General features: G+C 46.6%; 1 protein-coding gene across 1 annotated transcript in view; it reads left to right on the plus strand.

The window, feature by feature from the left end:
• Positions 1-6338: 6338 nt before the first annotated feature.
• The window catches only part of LOC140184949 (CMP-N-acetylneuraminate-beta-galactosamide-alpha-2,3-sialyltransferase 4-like), a 51160-nt gene continuing 36668 nt past the window's right edge, over positions 6339-20830 (plus strand). Inside the window, exons 1-2 of the mRNA XM_072238196.1 lie at positions 6339-6369; positions 11759-11846. Coding sequence (XP_072094297.1) covers positions 6339-6369; positions 11759-11846 — 119 coding nt within the window. The remainder of the gene's footprint in view (positions 6370-11758; positions 11847-20830) is intronic.

The following is a 20830-nucleotide window of genomic DNA, read 5'->3' on the forward strand; positions in this document are numbered from 1 at the left end:
CACTTTGCTATTTGAACACAGTTGCTAAGAATATAATGAAGACATGATTAGAAAAATACAAAATGCTCCAAACTGACTAAATTAGTCACTACTGCACTGAAACAGGCACTTTGGCCCATCTAGTCTATGCCAAATTATTAATCTGCAATTGACCTGCACCCGGTCTATAGACTTTGGCCCGTCTAGTCTGTGCCAAATTATTAATCTGTAATCAACCTGCACCTGGACTATAAACGTTCATGCCTCTCCCATCAATATAACCAATCCAAATTTCTTGTAAGTGTTGAAATCAAACTTGCATCCTCCACCTTCCATTGGCAGTTCATTCCACACTCCCATCACCCTCTGAGTGAAGAAGCTTATCCTTGTATTCCCCTTAGGCATTTCACCTTTCACCCTTAACCCATGACCTCTAGTTCTAGTCTCTCCAAACCTCCATGGAAAAAGCCTGCTTGCATTTACCCTATATACCCCTGTCAAATTTCCACATTGTGGAAATTTAATTAAAACTAAGTCCTGCAGATTTTAAATAACTGAAATAAAAATATCAAGGGTTCATTTCTTGTCAGCCCATTATAGAAAGGATGTGGAAGCTATAGAGAGGGCAAAGAAGAGATTTAACAGGATGCTGTCTGGATCATATAGCATGTCTTGTGAGAAAAGGCTGAGCGAACTAGAGTTTTTCTCTTTGGAGCGAAGGACGGTGAGAGGAGACTTGAAAGAGATGTACAAGATGATAAGAGGCATAGATAGAATGGATAGCCAGAGACCTTCTCCCAGGGTAGAAATAGCCTATACGAGGGGGCATGATTTTAAGGTGATTGGAGAAAAGTATAGGGGGGATGTCAGAAGTAAGATTTTTACAGGGAGTGGTAAATGCATGGAACACTGCCAGATGTGGTGGTAGAGTCAGCTACATGAAGAGACTTTTAAATAAATGTCAAAGTTCAAAGTAAATTTACAATTGAAGTACACGTATGTCACCATATACAACTCTGAGATTTATTTTCTTGTGGGCATTTTCAATAAATCCAATAACCATAACAGTGTGGCGGCTCGCCCACACGGCAAGCGAACCGGCTCCAGCAGTCGCGGGCAAGTCTGCAGGCAGCGGCAACCGAGAGGGCTCTGAGTGCGGGGCAGACCTCGGCCTGGAAGCCGACGTCACTTCCGCCCCGCAAAGAGCGGGGGATGCTGGGAGCGGGCACTTAAGTGCACGCGGATTGAAACAGTAAACAGTTCAACCAGAGCCCGCTCGACTCAGTGTGTTGCTTTCACTCGTTGCGTATCAGCGCGACCACATTGGTGACCCCGACGGTCCAACGGCATTTGGACCCAGCATGAACGACTCGGCTCTGCAGAATGCAGTTTCCCTTAAACTGCCAACCTTCTGGACCACTCTGTCATGGTCCGGTCCATGAAGTATGCATTCCGGTTCACGGTCCAGTCCATGGACTTAGGACTCCGGGTCTTCCAGCTGTCCCTTGTTTTGTTTGAGTTAATCAGAGGCACCTGATTCCCATCTTGGGGCTTGGAATATAAGTAGCCTTGGGGTTGAGTGTGGGTTGCTGGTTTGTCTTGTCAAGATTCTCTGAGAGCAACCTGCTGGTGGAAGGCTAGAGCAGCCACTTGCCATCTTTAGGCCGTGTTGAGGATCCATCCCCTCCTGGAGCCTTGCTGTCAGTAGTTGGAGCTGTCTTTGCGGTATGGATTCGGCCGTTTCCTGGGCCAGCTGAGTGGCTGTCAGCCACTCCGAGCTAGGTAGGGATCCAGCTGTTTCCGTAGCCAGCTGAGGTTGCTGGCCGTAGCTGCTACTCGGAGCAGCCCCCATGCAGAGATGGAACTGTCTGTTGTTCTTTGGTGTTAGTCTCTTCTTGTCCTCACCTCCGTGGGGTAAGTCAGGCTGTTCTGCCGTTGCCCTGTGGGGGGGACTTGTCTTGTCTTTGCCTCTGTTGGGTAAGTCTGGCTGTTCTGCCATTACCTGACAGATGGGCCTGTCCCACCTTGGTGTGGAGATAAAGTTGAGTTACGGCTTGTCTAAGGATAAGTCCCGGCTCAATGTCTATGTATTGGCCAGTTTCGTGTTAGTGTCATGTTAAAGATGAGTCCTGGCTTTTCGAAGGATAAGTCCCGGCTCTATATTGATGTACAGTTCCCAGTCTGTCTCTGAGCTCCAGCCTCTGAGTTATCAGCCTCCGCATTCCAAGACCCCAGCTCCCAGCCTGCAAGCCTCAAGAGCCAAGACCCCAGCCTGTCTCTAAGCTCAGGCCTCTAGACCCCAACCACGTCCTGTCCTGAAGCCATGTCATGTCCTTACCTGGTTTTGGGGTCTGAGCCCGAGGCAAGACCTAGGTTCTGGGTCCTTGTCCAGTCTCTGGCTTGGAGTCCAAGCCTTGTCTCCTAGTCCATGGTTTCTAGTCCTGGTCCCGCTCTCCCTAGTCCGGGTTCCTAGTTCTTAGTTCCTTGTTCGGGTTCCCTGTCTAGTTCTTGTCCTAGCCCAAGTCTGTGTTCTTGTCTCTGCTCCTTGTCTGTATCCTCTCACATCCCTACTCTAGTCAAGTCCTGTTCCTTGTACTTCAGTGTCTGTGTCTTGCATTTGGGTCCATTCCCATTGTGACACACTCAACCCCTGGTCTGGTTTGAGCAAGCAGAGGCCCAGTTCCAGGTCAGGCAAATTGCCTCAGTCACCACCAGGTATTGCTACGTGGTGGGCGCCCTTGACCAGAAGACAGCGGGCCGTGTTATCGACTTTCTGCATCAGCCCCCGGCAACAGACAGGTACGAAGCACTCAAGGCCCTGTTAATCTGCACATTTGGCCTCTCCCACTGCGAATGGGCCGCACGGTGACTACATATGGACGGCCTGGGTGACTGCTCACCATCTGCCCTGATGAGCAATATGCTAGCACTGGCAGACGGCCATAAGCCTTGTCTGCTGTTTGAACAGATTTTCTTGGAGCAAATGCCAGAAGACATCTGCCTCCTGCTAGCAGATGAAGACTTCAGAGATCTGCACAGGGTGGCTGCCTGCGCGGACGTGCTTTGGCGCACCAAACAAAATAGCGGAACCACCATCAAAATTAGTGCTGCGGCACGGCCAAAAGTCCAGCCCTCCCGCACCCCAGCAGCGGAGCACGTAACACTCACATCAAGGGACGACACCACTTCTGAGTCTTGGTTTTCTTATCATCAAAGGTGGGGTTCCGGGGCCAGCTGCTGCCGACCGCCATGCTTGTTCCAGGGAATCGCCAGGACCAGCCGTCGCTGATGGCTACGGCGGCTGGTCACCATGATAGCCTCCTCTACGTTTGGGACAAGCACTCCGGGAGAAGATTCCTGGTGGACACGGGGGCGGAAATGTGTCCTACCCCCCTCGAGCCACGATACCCGAACTAGAAGAACAGGACCGGAACTTATGGCAGCCAACAGCAGCACCATCCGCACCTACGGCACAAGAACCAGCCCCTTGCAGTTCGGTTCCAGCCGCTTTACATGGACATTTACGCTGGCCACAGTATCATAGCCATTGCTGGGTGTGGACTTCCTCCGCGTGCATTGCCTGCTTGTGGATTTGAAGGGACAACGATTGGTTGATGCGAAGACGTTCCAGTCTTTCTCCCTCAGTGAGGCCTGGTTACCGGCCCTGCACCTGGACTCCATCACTTATTCCGACAATGAGCTCGCCAGAGTGTTATCGGAGTTCCCATCTATCATCATGTCGCAGTTTTCCTCAACAAACCCCAAGCACGGCATGATGCACCACATCCCCACACAGGGACCTCCCCTTCATGCCCGGGCCTGCAGGCTACCGCCCGACAAGCTCCACCTCGTGAAAGAGGAATTCAAGAAGATGGAGGAGATGGGGATTGTGCGGCATTCCGACAGTCCATGGGCCTCCCCACTCCATATGGTGCCCAAGTCCGTGGGAGGGTGGAGACCGTGCGGCGACTATTGGAGGCTGAACGACACCACCACGTCTGATTGCTGTCCGGTACCGCACATCCAGCACTTTACGGCCAACCTGCACATCTTTTTGAAGATTGACCTGGTCCGAGGGTATCATCAGATCCCAGTCCACCCAGACAATGTACCCAAGACGGCCCTCATTACCCCCTTTGGCCTGTTCGAGTTCCTCAGGATGCCATTCGGGCTCAAAAACATAGCACAGACGTTCTAGCACCTGATGGACGCAGTAGGGTCAGACTTGGATTTTCTGTCCATCTACCTGGATGACATACTTATCACCAGCCGCTCCTGCCAGGAACATCTAGCACATTTACGTCTGCTCTGCCGCTGCTTAAGCGACTACAGCCTGGCTATCAACCTCGCCAAGTGCTAGTTCTGCCTACCCGCCATCGACTTCTTGGGACACTGGATCGACCGCCATGGAGCTGTGCTCCTGCCGGTGAAAGTTGAGGCCATCCGCCAATTCACCAGACCCAGCACTGTTAAAGGCCTGCAGGAATTTGTTGGGATGGTTAACTTTTATCACCATTTCCTGCCCTCAGCGGCTCGGATCACGCGGCCCCTTTTCGGCTTGATGTCTGGCAAGGTCAAAGAGGTCACCTGGACAGAGGAGGCGAAGGCGGCTTTTGAACAAGCCAAGAACATACTATCAAATGCCATGCTCCTGGTCCACCCCCGGGTCGACGTCCCCACTGCCCGGACTGGATGCCTCCGACGCGGCAGCTGGCGGCGTGCTCGAGCAGCTCATTGAAGGCCAGTGGAAGCCACTCGCTTTTTTCAGTCGGCACCTACGACCCCCAGAACTTAAGTACAGCGCTTTCGACCGGGAGCTGCTGGCCCTGTACCTTGCCATCCGGCACTTCAGATACTTCCTGGAGGGGAGAGAGTACACGGTCTTCACAGACCACAAGCCCCTCACTTTCACGTTTGCCAAGGTATCGGGCCCGTGGTCGGGCCGCCAACAACGCCACCTGTCGTACATCTCAGAGTTTACCACCACGATCAAGCACATCTCCGGGAAGAACAACGTGGTAGCCGACGCTCTGTCACGCACCTCCGTCCAATCAGTGCACTCTGTCTCCGGGGGTGGGTTATGCGGCGTTAGCTAAGCACAACAACTGGACAGCGAGATGCCGGTATACCGAACCACAGTCTCAGGACTCCGCCTCGAAGACATACCCATTGGGCCCGAAGGTAATGAGCTCCTTTGCGATGTGTCCAACGGGCAACCTTGGCCCATTGTTCCGACCGCTTGGAGGTGCCGCGTTTTCGACACCTTGCACAGTTTAGCCCACCCTTCCATCCGGGCGACCATCCAGCTGATCGCAGACAGGTTTGTGTGGCATGGCCTATGCAAGCAGGTCGGGCACTGGGCCAGGACATGCACGCACTGTCAAACTTCCAAAATCCAGAGGCACGTGAGGGCCCCACTGCAACCCTTCCAGCCGACACATAGGAGGTTCGAACAAGTCCATGTGGACATCGTTGGCCCACTGCCAGTTTCGAGAGGAGCGAGATACCTGTTCGCCATGGTGGACAGGTTCACAAGGTGGCCGGAAGCTATCCCACTCGCTGACACGGCCATGGAGTCATGCGCCAGAGCCCTGATTACCACCTGGGTGGCACAGTTCAGACTCCCAGCCCATGTCACTTCAGACAGGGGTGTGCAGTTCCCATTGGCTTTGTGGTCTGCGCTGGCACAACTGCTCAGAACCCAGCTCCACCGAGCGACTGCTTACCACCCGCAGTCTAACGACCTGGTGGAACGTTTCCACAGGCACTTGAAGTCGGCCCTGATGGCACGCCTCCGAGGGCCAGACTGGGTGGACGAACTCCCCTGGGTGCTGCTTGACATCCGCACGGCACCCAAGGAGGACCTGGCCGCATTTTCGGCTGAACTTGTTTACGGTGTCCCGCTCACAGTTCCCGGCGAGTTTGTGCCAGTACCCTGTGGCCAGGAGGACGCACCTACGGTGGTCCTAACTAAACTCCGGGAGCGGCTTGCAACACTTGCCCCAGTCCATCACGGAACAACACCCTCTTTCGTGCTCAGGGACCTACAACAGAGCAAGTATGTTTTCGTTCGCCGAGGCGCGCACAGACCACCCCAGCAGCGACCATACGAAGGACCCTACAAGGTGGTGCTCCATAATGGGACGACCTGTGTTCTCGACATCGGCGGCCGTGAAGAGACTTTTATCATTAACCGTCTCAAACCAGCGCATCTAGACCTCGAACGTCTGGTTGCGGTACCATCCTCACGACGACGAGGCCGGCCACCTTAAAGAATTGACAGTGTGCAGGCTGTGGACTCTGTGCCTCCTAGCGCCGGTTCTGGGGTGGGTGGGGGGGTCATGTGGCGGCTCGCCCACATGGCAAGCAAACTGGCTCCAGCAGTCGCGGGTGAGTCCGCAGCCAGCGGCAACTGAGAGGGCTCTGAGTGCGGGACAGACCTCGGCCTGGAAGCCGACGTCACTTCCGCCCCACAAAGAGCGGGGGATGCTGGGAGTGGGCACTTAAGGCGCGCAGTTTGAAACGGTAAACAGTTCAACCAGACCCTGCTCAACTCAGTGTGTTGTTTTCACTCGTTGCGTATCAGCGTGACTACAATAGAATCAATGAATCACACCAACAGGGCAAATATCCAGTGTGCAAATAAAAGAAAAAAATGAGCAAGAAATATCGAGAACATGAGATGAAGAGTCCTAGAAAATGAGTCCATACAGTATGTTGTGGGAACATTTCAGTGATGGGACAAGTGAAAGCTCGGGAGCCCGATGGTTGAAGGGTAGTAATTGTTCCTGAACCTGGTGGTGTGAGTCCTGAGGCTCCTATATCTTCTTCATGATGGCAGTAGTGGGAAGAGATCATGGCCTGTGTGCGCGGGTCTCTGATGATGGATGCTGATTACCTGCGGCAACACTGTGTAAATGTGCTCAATGGTGGGGAGGGCTTTAAATAGAGTCCTAGAGTACAACACAGTAACAGGCTTTTTGGCTGATCTAGTCCATGCCAAAACCATTTAAACTGCCTACTCCCATTAACCTGCACCTGGACCATAGCCATCATTGCCCCTACCATTCCTGTAGTTATCTAAACTTTGCTGAATTGTTGAAATCGAACTCGCATGGTCCACTTGTGTTGGCAAGTCGTTCCACACTCTCACAACCCTCAGAGTGAAGAAGTTCCTGTCATGTTCCCCTTAAGCATTTCAGCTTTCACCCTTAACCCATGACCTCTGGTTGAAGTCCCACCCAACCTGAGTGGAAAAACCCAGCTCTCATTTATGCTATTTATACCCCTCTTAATTTTGTATACCTCTATCAAATCTCCCCTCAATCTTCTACGTTCTAAGGAATAAAGTCTTAAACTATTCAATCTTTCCTTATAATTCAGATCCTCCAGACCTGGCAACATGCTGATCCGTGATGGACTAGGCTGCATCCACCACTTTTTGCATGATTTTTCATTCAAGGACGTTGGTGTTTCCATACCAGGCTATGATACAGCCAGCCAATAGAAGTTAGTCAAGGTTATATCATGCTGAATTGTCACAAACTCTTTAGGAAGTAGAGACGTCATCATGCTTTCTTTGTAATAGCACTTGCGTGCTGGGTCCAGGACAGTTTCTCTGAAACAATAACATTGGGGAATTTAAAGTTGCTGACCCTCTCTGCCTCTGATCCCCTGATGAGGACTGGCTCAGGGACATCCAGTTTCCTCCTGCAGAAGTCAATAATCAGCTCCTTGGTCTTGCTGATATTGTTGCTGTGGCATCACTTAGCCAGATTTTCATGCACATGGATTAAAGAAAAATGGAGGCTAAGTGGGTGCCTGGGATGGAAGAGTTAGATCAAGGGTTCCCAACCTTTTTTATGCCATGGACCAATACCATTAAGCATGGGGTCCACGGATCCCAGGTTGGGAACCCCTGGGTTAGATTGATCTTGGAGTAGGTTAAATCATCAGCACAATATCACTGGCTGAAGGACCTGTACTGTGCTGCACTAATATTAACTGTTTCATCCTTCATAGACGCGATCTAACTTCTCAAGAATTTCCAGCATTTTTGTTTTTCTAAGTGTAATGCCCTGGTTCATATTTTTTACTATTGTGCTGTATGTATTCCATTTTGTGCTGTTCTGTGAGAGCTGCTTGGTTTCAGCTTATGTTTGGGTTATTGTTGAAGATAAGAAATGAGGATAAATGTGTGCTATCCGATTAGGATGGTTGAATTGAAGGGGAAGTTTCTCTGGTGAGGGACCCTAAGGTTGGGCTTGGGGCTTTTGTTCGAGAGGAGATGAAGAGAGAAGATACTGGGAGAGAACCGGTCGTAGCAAATGATCCAGTGGGAGACCCGTTTGTCCGAGATGGATTGCCAGTGACGTTCGGAAGGTGGTGTGTGCTTTCACGTTGACCGAGGGCCCAGTGTGTGAATGATGGAGAAGTTCAAGATGAGCTCCAACTTGTGTACATTTGACTGTTTAATTAGAATGGGCCCTTTTATTTTTGTTATTCTTACTAACCCTTTAGTTAAGATTCATAAATATAATTCCTTTTATCATATGCAGTGTACTGTCTGTTATTTCATGGCATTATTTTGTAACAGGTTAGCAAATGACACAGCATCCACACAAACTGGGGTTTGGGATGGGATCGAGCGAGCCTCGATCTCATGGGTTTGGCAGGGCCGAAGGTTGTCTTCCCTAGACTCACGCAGCCAAGGAAAGCAGGGTGCTTCCTAGGTTTATATGATGGGAAGACTATGTAGTACTGTATGTGGTTTCCTTATGCCGTGCTTAAAAGCATGAGAAGAATCAAAAGCATTGCTGTTATGACTGCCTTAACCCTCAGAAGCGGTAGATGATTGAAAACATTGGCAGGTCAGCAGCTAATGAGGGAAAATGTGCAGAGTTGGGATGTTATGTTGAAGTTGTCAAAGACATTGGTGAGGTATAGTTGGGAGTATTGTGTGCAGTTCTGGTCACCTACCTACAGATAAGATATTAATAAGATTGAAAGAATACAGAGAAAATTTACAAGGATTGTGCTGGGACTTGATGACCTAAATTATAGGGAAAAGTAGGTTAAGACTTTATTCCCTGAAATGCAGGCATATGAGGGGAGATTTGAGAGAGGTCTACAAAATTATGAGGGGTAGAAATAGGTTAACAGCATCAGGCTTTTTCCACTGAAGTTGGGTGAGACTAGAACCAACTTGATGGGCTGACAGCCTTGTTTACTGCTGTAGTGATCTATGTCTCTATAACGTAAGATTATAATTTTGGCAGGGCACAAATGAGAAATGTTTTGGTTGCAGAAGAAAATTGCTTCAAACAAATGCATTCGAGCAATGAAATACAAGGAAGTATAAGGAGGTACTGGTCCAAAATATCCAAAATACTTGCATTTGATTTTGAAAATCGAGCTTATTCTCATCTGCGCAAGTATATGTATGCAGGGGTTCAATGAAAAACTTATTTGCAGCATCACTGGCATGTAGCATTAGACCCACAATATTCACAAGACAATAATAAATTAAGTATAAAAAAAAAAGAACAAAAAACCCAAAGTCTATTGTCATGTAAATATGAATGCAGAATATAGTATTAATGGTAAGACTCTTGGCAGTGTGGAGGGTCTGAGTCCATAGGACGCTTAAAGCAGCGGCGCAGGTTGACTCTGTGGTTAAGAAGGTGTACGGTGTATTGGCCTTCATCAATCGTGGAATTGAATTCAGGAGCCGAGAGGCAATATTGCAGCTATATAGGACCCTGGTCAGACCCCACTTGGAGTACTGTGCTCAGTTCTGGTGACCTCACTACAGGAAGGATGGGGAAACCATAGAAAGGGTGAAGAGGAGATTTACAAGGATGTTGCCTGGATTGAGAAGCATGCCTTATGAAAACAGGTTGAGTGAACTCGGCCTTTTCGCCTTGGAGTGACGGAGGATGAGAGGTGACCTGATAGAGGTGTATAAGATGATGAGAGGCATTGATTGTGTGGATAGTCAGAAGCTTTTTCCCAGGCCTGAAATGGTTGCCACAAGAGGACACAGGTTTAAGGTGCTGGGGAGTAGGTACAGAGGAGATGTCAGGGGTAAGTTTTTTACTCAGGGAGTGGTGAGTTCATGGAATCGGCTGCCGGCAATGGTGGTGGAGGCGGATACGATAGGGTCTTTTAAGAGACTTTTGGATAGGTACATGGAGCTTAGAAAAATAGAGGGCTATGGGTAAGCCTTGTAATTTCTAAGGTAGGGACATGTTCGGCACAACTTTGTGGGCAGAAGGGCCTGTACTGTGCTGTAGGTTTTCTATGTTTTCTAAAGTGGTCCAAGTGGCCATTCCCTTGTGACACTGGGGTAGTGATTAGAGTTGTGCAGGATGATTTAAGAATCAAATGGTTGAAAGGAAGTAGCTGTTCCTGAACCTAGTGGTTTGGGACTTCAGGCTTCTGTACCCACTGCCTAATGGTGGCACATCCTGGATGTAGGAGTGTGTGGGAGGTGGTGGAATGTTGATGACAGATGCTGCCTTCTTGAGGCACCAACTCTTGTAGATAAGATTGATGGTGAGGAGGGATCTGCTGTGATGTATTGGATATGCCTGCAGTCAGGAAGGACTTGACACTGAGTGATCAGCACATGGACCGAACATCCAGACAGATTAATGAGACTCACTGCATTGATAAATCTTTGAACTCATTCTTTCCCAGGACCTTGAAACAGAGGAGCTCTTCTGTTGAGACACTCCTCCTCAGCTCTTAGTGCTAATCACATTGGGTACACTTCTGAAGTTGGATATAGCTCCTTTATTAGGGCTGAAACCTCAAGACTTTTCCAATCCATAGATAAGCTTCATGTAACAGACACAAGAGATTCTGCAGATGCTGGATATCCCGAGTAACGTGCACAAAATGCTGGAGGAACTGGGCAAGAGAGGCAACATCTATAGAAAGGGATAAACAGTCAATGTTTCCGAGACCCTTCATCAGGACTACTTCTACTTCACAATTTTGAATGATTTGCCGATGATGTGATTTCTATCTTTCATGGATTAGGGCTTCTCAGCAAATCCTTGACACTTGACGAAACTCGAAGCAGCACACATAGGAAATGGCCATCACCCAGCACGATCCACAGTGACTGCATTTAAAGATTAGTAATTTTATGTTAGAAATTCTGGCCTGTTGCGAATGGAAGATTTTGAATTTGATTCTTAGGCTGAGTAAGTCAGAGATGTAATATTGTTTTATTTTACTATACTACACATTTGAAAATTGATGTTATCAGGGGTGAAATGCAATTGTGATCATTTGCAGCTTGAATTACCCACAAATTTAATTGTCACCATTGATTGTAATTCACCTTTGTGTATTTGATGCATGCCTTCTCGCCTGACCCCAAATTCTGGCCCATTCTGCCTGCTCAACCAATCCCTTGGTCACCAGCATAAGGAAGTGTGCATTAGACAGTCATTACTGCCTGACCCCAAATGACTAGTGCAAAGTTATTGGCAAATCAGCTTATGACATTATTCTACCCCCAAGCAGATGCACAACCCTTTTTACATAGATTAGAAAGAGGTCCCCGGCTCTCAATTCTCTTTCCATTTCCTTTATATTTTTAACAACGTGGCCTTGAGATCCCCAAAGGGATGTACTTTCTTGCTTTCAGGTAAGGCAATAATTGAAGCACATTTTTGTTCATAGTCTGCCTCTGATTGTTAAGTACGTGAGATGTTGGTGTGCAGCTGTGCTAAGCAATTTAATTTTTTTTCATTCATGTGCTTAGGTTGCGGTAAACGTGGATGTAGTTGTCTCTTCATTTTTGCAGTGCTGCTCACCTTCTTCTTTGCCATTCTTTGGAACATGTTCCTTAGGTAAGTCCTTTCTGTTTGGTGTTGATTCCCAAACTGGTCCTTGGGTGCAACTATCATTTCCATGAATTAAATAGAAATTAGCTTTCTTTAAGTCATATTTTACTTAATGACAAATTGAATATTTTATTTGTCTCTCAGGAATTTGGTTTGGAAACAATTCAATATAATTAAATAATAATGATTGCAATCTAACTTTTATTTTTTTTTATTATGCTAAGAAATTCAACTGTATTAAACATTTCAGCAGCTGTTTTTCTCCTGGAGAGACACTTGATTAATCATTTCCAGATCATTCAGCAGGAGTCAGAAATTTCCTTGAGCACTTCATGGTGCCAATCACTCAGTGGCACTGTTATGATCCTGTCTTGTATGCAAGGGATGAGGTCAATGCTCACACACCATTCCTTTTGGAGCATTGTTAGGGATCATGGACTTTTGGGGGCACCTGTTCTTGAACACTCCAAGAACAATATGGTCTTGGCAAGTGAGTGCTAGGCCAGAGCGCAAGTAAATAATTAAATTTTGTCCACAAGTTCCCCTTCATAAAGTGCTGAGACCTCACTATTTCAACTGATTTTCAACTTCTCACCCAACCAACTAGATCTGCAAATTCCACCATATGATCCCCATTCCTCTTGGAGTATACCATGTCCAGTTTCACTCCTTACCCTGAAATACTGCCGGTCACAATCAAGGATCTGATCACACTAATGCCAAATGGTGGTCTCTCCCCTATCTCCCCAACTAAGTATTTATCACTCTCCAGTCTCCTCTCCCCTGATCCCGTCTAAACAAGCATAGGTCTCCTCAAACCCTCCCCAACAGATCCTGTTCTTCTCTAATTTGAATAACTTCTTGGTCTCTTCCCAGTCTCACCAAACCAGGTGCAGGTCTTCCCTGATTCTCCCCAGCACCAAACACCAGGAGTTGCTTTTGGTCCAACACCCAACCCTCTCCTACTTGCAAGAGTCTGATGCCCTCAACTCCTCCAATGCTCCAACCATTCCTGATCAGGCCAGCATAACAAAGAAATACTGAAATAGGCCATATAGTGATCTTGGTCACTTCTTAACTTTCCTGCACTAACCCCTGATTTGCATAATGTTTGGAAAAAATCGATCTGTCTCTCCTTTGCTTACAATGAGTTGCACAGCACTGTTGGATAGAGAATTCCAAAGATTCATTTCTTTCTGGATGAGGAAATCTTTTCTCAGGGCCCATTGATCTCCTATGCACAAGTAAAGTGCAAGTTGGTCCATCTTAACTCTGAACACATACAATAGCCATATGTCCTCCTGAGGTTTGGGCTTTAAGTGTAACAAATTTCTGCTTCTGATGGATGTTTCTGTACTTAGCCCTTTTTTATATGAATAGTTTTCTCTCTGTCCTGTCACAGAACCATATTTTCCATTGCCTTAGTTACATTGAAGACTGTGTCTCCAGCATCCATTCCACACCCCAGTAGTTCCTGCCTAGTGTATATAAGTTTACTCAGTCTCTCAATTTTCTTCTTCTCAATGCTCTTCACTGCAACCTATACTTAAAGTCTCTGAATTATCATCTTCATTTAAAAAAAAAATATGATGCAGGCCAATGGGACCAAGCCAAAGAGTTTCTCATGACACGATGGGCTGAAAGGCCTGTTTCTATACTATATGACTCTATGACTCCATGACTCCATAAACAGTAACCAAAATATTAAATGAATAAGTTGTGCCTGTCATTGTAGGACTGGAATTTCCTTTGCCCTCTACAATGGGCTGACAAATGAATACCCCTGATTTGCAAGGCCCTCACCAGAGAGTTTTTTGTAAAGGACACCAAACTAGAATTTCAGGGTTTAATCTACGACATCAGTCACATCCATGACTTCAGCTCCTGTCTCAGTGATCCAGCTATTGAAATTTTCCTGTGAATGATAAGAACAAGAATCAGATTCAGTTTTATTGTCATAGACATCAGTTGTGAAATTTGTTGTTTAATGGCAGCAATACAGTGCAGACATAACAACTTACCATAAGTCTATTGTGTCTGGTGCTCCCAGTGTGATCGCCTCTCTATTAGTGAGACCTGTCATAAATTGGGGGACCACTTCGTAGAGCACCTTCGCTCCATCCGCCAAAAGCAGAGCTTCTCATTGACCAAACATATTCATTCCAATTCTCATTCCCATTTGCATTCTAACACGTCGGTCCACGGCCTCCTCTTGTGCCCAGATGAGGCCATTCACTGATGGAGGAGCAACACCTTATATTCTGTCTGGGTAGCCTCCAGCCTGATAGCAAGAATATCAATTTCTACTTCTGGTAATTTTTTTCTCCTCCCCTTCCCCTCTTCTTCTATTCCCCACTCTGGCCTTTTGCCTCTTCTTATCTGCCTGTCACTTCCCCTGCGACCCTTCCTCTTTCGTATTCTCTTATGGTCCACTGTCCTCTCCTATCACATTCCTTCCTCTCCAGCCCTTCACCTTTCCACCCACCTGGCTTCACCTATCACCTTCCAGCTATCTTCCTTCCCTTCCCTCCACCTTTTTATTCTGGTGTCTTCCCCCTTCATTTTCAGTCCTGAGGAAAGGTCTTGGCCTAAAGTGTTGACTGTTCATTCATTTCCATAGATGCTGCCTGACCTGGTGAGTTTCTCCAGCATTTTAATGGCGTAACTCACTATAATGAAAATAATTAACAAATAGTGCAAAAGAGCAGCGAGGTAGAGTGCATAGGTTTATGGAGCATTCAAAAATCTAATAACAAAGGGAAAGAAGCTATTCCTAAAACATTGAGTGTGGTCTAAGATTGTGCCAACAACAGTGGTGTCATCAGTGAACTTAAAGTTGACATTTGAGCTCTGTCTAGCCACACAGTTATGACTGTAGAGAGAGTGGAGCAGTAAGCTAAGCATACATCCTTGAGGTGCGCCTGTGTTGATTGTCAGCGAGGAGGAGATGTTATCAACAGTCCATACTGTCTATAGTTTCCTGTTGAGGAAGTCAAGAATCTAACTGAGAGGGAATACAGAAGTTTGAAGCTTAGCCTCCCTTCCTGAGTGTAGCTCTTGTTTTGCTTGTAGTCCGGATTTTGACTGCGGTAATTATTTCCTGACTATAGCTTCATCTTCTGACGCAAGCAGTTATATTCTTTTGATAGTAACATTATTCTGATCGAACATGAGAAATAGGAGCAGGAGTAGGCCATCTGGCCCACAGAGCCTGCTCTGCCATTCAAAAAGATCATGGCCGATCTGGTCATGCACTCTTTTCTACACCTGCCTTTTCCCCAGTGGGCACGTGGCCAAGTGGTTAAGGCATTTGACTAGCAACCTGAAGGTCGTGAGTTCAAGCCCCAGCTGAGGCAACATGTTGTATCCTTGAGCAAGGCACTTAACCATACATTGCTCTGCAACGACACTGGTGCCAAGCTGTATCAGCACCAAGCTGTACCTTGCCCTTCCCTTGGACAACATCGGTGTTGTGGATAGGAGAGACTTGCATGGGCAACTGCCGGTCTTCCATAAAACCTTGCCCAGGCCTGTGCCCTGGAGAGTGAAGATGGATGTCTTAAAACGGATGCCTTTTCCCCATAACTTTTAATTCCTCTACTAAGCAAAAATCTATCCAGCCTTGTCTTAAATATATTTACTGCTTCATTGGGCAGAGAATTCCACAGACTCACCACCATCTGGGAAAAGCAGTTCCTCCTCATCTATGTCCTAAATCTACTCCCCTGAATCTTGAGGCTATGTCCCTTACTTCTAGTCTCACCAACCATTGGAAACAATTTTACTGCCTCTACCTTATCTATCCCTTTCATAATTTTATATGTTTCCATAAGATCTCCTCTCATCCTTCTGAATTCCAGTGAGTACAGTCCCAGGCGACTCAATCTCTCCTCATAGTCTAACCCCCTCATCTCAGGAATCAACATGGTGAACCTCCGCTGCACCGCTTCCAAAGCTAGTATATCCTTCCTCAAGTACGGAGACCAAATCTGCACGCAGTACTCCAGGTCTGGCTTCACCAGTACCCTGTACAGCTACAGCATAACCACCCTGCTCTTAGATTCAATCTCTCTAGCAATGAAGGCCAACATCCCATTTGCTTTCTTGATAGTCTTTGCAAACCAACCTTTTGTGATTCATGCACTCCCAGGTCCCTCTGCACAGCAGCATACTGCAATTTTTTTTACTATTTAAATAATAATCTGCTCTTCCACTTTACCTTCCAAAGTGGATGACCTCGGATTTACCAACATTGTACTCCATCTGCCAGACTCTTGCCCACTCACTTAACCTATCTACATCTCCCTGAAGACTCTCCATATCTTCTGCACAATTTGCTTTTCCACTCAATTTAGTATCATCGGCAAACTTAGATACACTTCATATGGCCCCCTCTTCCAGATCGTTAATGTATATCGTGAACAGTTGCAGGCCTAGCACTGATCCCTGTGGTACACCGCTCACCACTGATTGCCAACCAGAGAAACACCCATGTATCCCAACCCTCTGCTTTCTATTAATTAACCAATCCTCTATCCATGCTAATACATCACCCCCAAATCTGTGCATCCTTATCTAATGGATAAGTCTTTTATGCAATACCTTATCGAGCTCCTTCTGGAAATACAAGTAAATAACGTCCATCTGTTCCCCTCTATCCACTGTGCTCATTATATCCTCAAAGGAGTCCAGTAAGTTTGTCAAACAGGGCCTGCCTCTACTGAGTCCATGCTGTGTCTGCCTGATGGATCCATTTCTTTCCAGATGCCTCGCTATTTCTTCAAGCATGTTCCCAAGTACAGATGTTAAACTAACTGGCCTATAGTTACCTGCCTTTTGCCTAGGTCCTTTTTTGAACAGTGGCATGACATTCGCCATCTTCCAATCCGCTGGGACCTGCCCAGAGTCCAGGGTGTTTTGGCAAATCATCATCAAAGCCTGAACTATAACCTCTGCCATTTCTTTCAGTACCCTGGGATGCATTCCATCAGGTCCAGGGGACTTAATCTACCTTCAGGCCCACAAGTTTTCTCAGCACTACCTCTTTAGTGATAGCTATTGTATCAAGGTGCTCACCTCCCATCACATCCATAACATCTTTCTTTGGCATGTCAGTCGTGTCCTCCACCATGAAAAATGACACAAAATAGTCATTCAAAGCTTCTGCCATTTCCTCATTACCTAATATCAATTCCCCCTTCTAGTCCTCCAAGAGACCTACATTCACTTTAGCCACCCTATTCCACTTTATATAATTATAAAAACTTTTACTATCTGTTTTGGTATCTTGTGCTAGTTTATTTTCATATTCTATATTTCCTCTCTTTATTGCTCACTTTGTGGTTCTTTGTTGCTTTTTAAAGACTTCCCGATCTTCCAGTTTCCCACTACTCTTGGCAACTTTGTATGAACGAGCTTTTAGTTTGATGCCTGCTTTTATTTCCTTAGTTCTCCAAGGCTGGCTCTCCCCACCCTTACTGTCCTTGCCTTTAACTGGAATATACTTCTGTTGAGCACCGTGAAAAAGCTCTTTGAAAGTCTTCCACTGTTCCACAACTGTCTCACCATATAGCCTGTGTTCCCAGTCTACAGAAGCCAAATCCTCCCTCACCCCATTGTAGTCTCCATTGTTTAGGCATAATGCACTGGTTTTAGATTGAACTATTGGAACCTCCATTTGTATGAGAAACTCAATCATGCTGTGATCACTCTTTCCAAGAGGATCACTAACTACAAGATTGCTAGTTTTACCTGTCTCATTGCACAGGACCAGATGCAAGACAGCATGTTCCCTTGTAGGTTCAGTAACATGCTGTTCAAGAAAACCATCACATATGCATTCTATGAAATCTTCCTCAAGACTGCTGTGACCAACTTGATTTACCCAAGTTATGTGCAAGTTAAGTCCCCCATGCTAACTGCTGTTCCATTCCTACATGCCTCAGATATTTCTCAGTTTATTGCCTGTGCCACTGTAATGTTATTATTCGGTGGCCAATCGACAACTCCCACCAGTGATCTTTTTCCCTTTACTATTCCTAAACTCTACCCAGATGGATTCAACTTTCTGCTCCTTAGATCGTCTCTCACTATTGACCTGATCTTATCCTTAATTGAGAGCACTACCCCACCTCCCTTACCTTCCTGCCTGTCCTTCCGCATTACCTGATATCCTTGGATATTTAATTCCCAATCCTCTCCACCCTGCAACCAAGTTTCTGTAATGGCCACTAAATCATACCCTTTGTACTGATTTGTTCCACAAGTTCACTGACCTTGTTATGAATACAACAGACATTAGATAAAGTGCCCTTACACTCATTGTGTCTTTAAAATCTAGTAATCTTTGTCTCTTACGTATTTGACTTTTCTGCACTACACCCTTACTTTTCTCTTTTTTAACTTTTGCTTTTACTTTTTCTTTATCCACACTTTTCTCTTTTGCTTTATCCATACTTCTCCAATCTGTTGAACCCATCCCCCTGCTTTTTAGTTTAAAGCCCCATCCACAACCCTAGTTATGCAATTCGCCAGGATCCAGGTCCCATCATGGTTCAGGTGGAGCCTGTCCTAATGGAACAGCTCCCTCCTTCCCCAATACTGGTACCAGTTTCGCATGAATTCAAACCCACTTCTCCCACACCAATCTTGAGCCACACATTTAACTCTCTAATCTTTTTATCCCTGTGCCAATTTGCACGTGGCTCAGGTAGTAATACAGGGGTTACCACTTTTTTGGTTCTGCTTTTTAATTTAGACCCTAGCTGCTCAAATTCCCTCAGGAGAATCTATGTCATTGATACCCACATGGACCATGACAACTAGATCTTTCCCCTCCCACTGCAAATTCCTCTGCAGGTCAGATAAGATGTCCTGAACCCAGGCACCAGGCAGGCAACACTGCTTTCGGGACGCTTCCCTGGGACAGAGAACTTTTGTCTATTCCCCTGAATCTACCCAATCCCCAATTACCACTACATTCCTCTTCTCTCCCAGTTCTTGAACGGCTCCCTAAATTACGGTGCCACAGTTAGGTTGCTCATCCTTTCTACAGCCCCCACTCTCATCCACACAGGGAGCAAAAATCTCAGATCTGTTGAACAAGCTCAAGGGCTGAGGCTCCTCCAATACTGTCTCTTGGATCCCACTGCCTGCCTCACTTGCAGTCACACCCTCTTGTCCCTGACCACAGACCAAATTGAGGCAGTTAATCTAATGGGTGTGAGTACCTGTGAAACAGAGAGTCCAAGTAACTTCCCCCCGCCCCCTAGATGTAGATCCTGTATTAACTCTGTTCTGACTGCTGTTGGGCATGTGGCCAAGTGGTTAAGGTGTTTGTCTAGTGATTTGAAGGTCGCTAGTTCGAGCCTCAGCTGTGGCAGTGTTTGTGTCCTTGAGCAAGGTACTTAACCACACATTGCTCTAGTGTCTGTGCGAGGAGTGGCGCCCCACACAGACTTTCAATCTGTGCCTTGTAAGGCATGAAAATGCCTGACGCAGGCCTCTCATGGTCTGAGTCAACGTTCCCTCCCTCCCCTCTGACTGCTGCTCCTGTCTTGACTGTAAGACAGGAAGGAAGGAAGTTGAGAAGCAGGGATTACTGCCTGTGCCACGCGACAATGGGTATAGGAATAGAATGAGGTGGAGGATGAATGCGTGGCTGAGGGATTGGAGCAGGGGGCAGGGATAAAGAAGAAGAGGGAGTTGTATGAAATGTATAGGAAATAGGGGGTAAATCAGGTGCTTGAGGAGTATAAGAAGTGCAAGAAAATACTTAAGAAAGAAATCAGGAGGGCAAAAAGAAGACATGAGGTTGCCTTGGCAGTCAAAGTGAAGGATAATCCAAAGAGCTTTTACAAGTATATTAAGAGCAAAAGGATTGTAAGGGATAAAATTGGTCCTCTTGAAGATCAGAGTGGTCGGCTTTGTGCGGAACCAAAGGAAATGGGGGAGATCTTAAATAGGTTTTTTGCGTCTGTATTTACTAAGGAAGCTGGCATGAAATCTATGAAATTGAGGGAATCAAGTAGTGAGACTATGGAAACTGTACAGATTGAAAAGGAGGAGGTGCTTGCTGTCTTGAGGAAAATTAAACTGGATAAATCCCCGAGACCTGACAGGGTGTTCCCTCAGACCTTGAAGGAGACTAGTGTTGAAATTGCGGGGGCCCTGGCAGAAATATTTAAAATGTCGCTGTCTACGGGTGAAGTGCCGGAGGATTAGAGAGTGGCTCATGTTGTTCCGTTGTTTAAAAAAGGATCGAAAAGTAATCTGGGAAATTATAGGCCGGTGAGTTTAACGTCAGTAGTAGGTAAGTTATTGGAGGGAGTACTAAGAGACAGAATCTACAAGCATTTGGATAGACAGGGGCTTATTAGGGAGAGTCAACATGGCTTTGTGCGTGGTAGGTCATGTTTGACCAATCTGTTGGAGTTTTTCGAGGAGGTTACCAGGAAAGTGGATGAAGGGAAGGCAGTGGATATTGTCTACATGGACTTCAGTAAGGCCTTTGACAAGGTCCCGCATGGGAGGTTAGTTAGGAAAATTCAGTCGCTAGGTATACATGCAGAGGTGGTAAATTGGATTGGACATTGGCTCGATGGAAGAAGCCAGAGAGTGGTGGTAGAGAATTGCTTCTCTGAGTAGAGGCCTGTGACTAGTGGTGTGCCACAGGGATCAGTGCTGGGTCCATTGTTATTTGTCATCTATATCAATGATCTGGATGATAATGTGGTAAATTGGATCAGCAAGTTTGCTGATGATACAAAGATTGGAGGTGTAGTAAGACAGTGAGGAAGGTTTTCAGAGCCTGCAGAGGGATTTGGACCAGCTGGAAAAATGGGCTGAAAAATGGCAGGTGGAGTTTAATACTGACAAGTGTGAGGTATTGCACGTTGGAAGGACAAACCAACGTAGAACATACAGGGTTAATGGTAAGGCACTGAGGAGTGCAGTGGAACAGAGGGATCTGGGAATATAGATACAAAATT

The sequence above is a fragment of the Mobula birostris genome, chromosome 20, assembly GCF_030028105.1.
Source record: "Mobula birostris isolate sMobBir1 chromosome 20, sMobBir1.hap1, whole genome shotgun sequence".
NCBI classification, from domain to species: Eukaryota; Metazoa; Chordata; class Chondrichthyes; order Myliobatiformes; family Myliobatidae; genus Mobula; species Mobula birostris.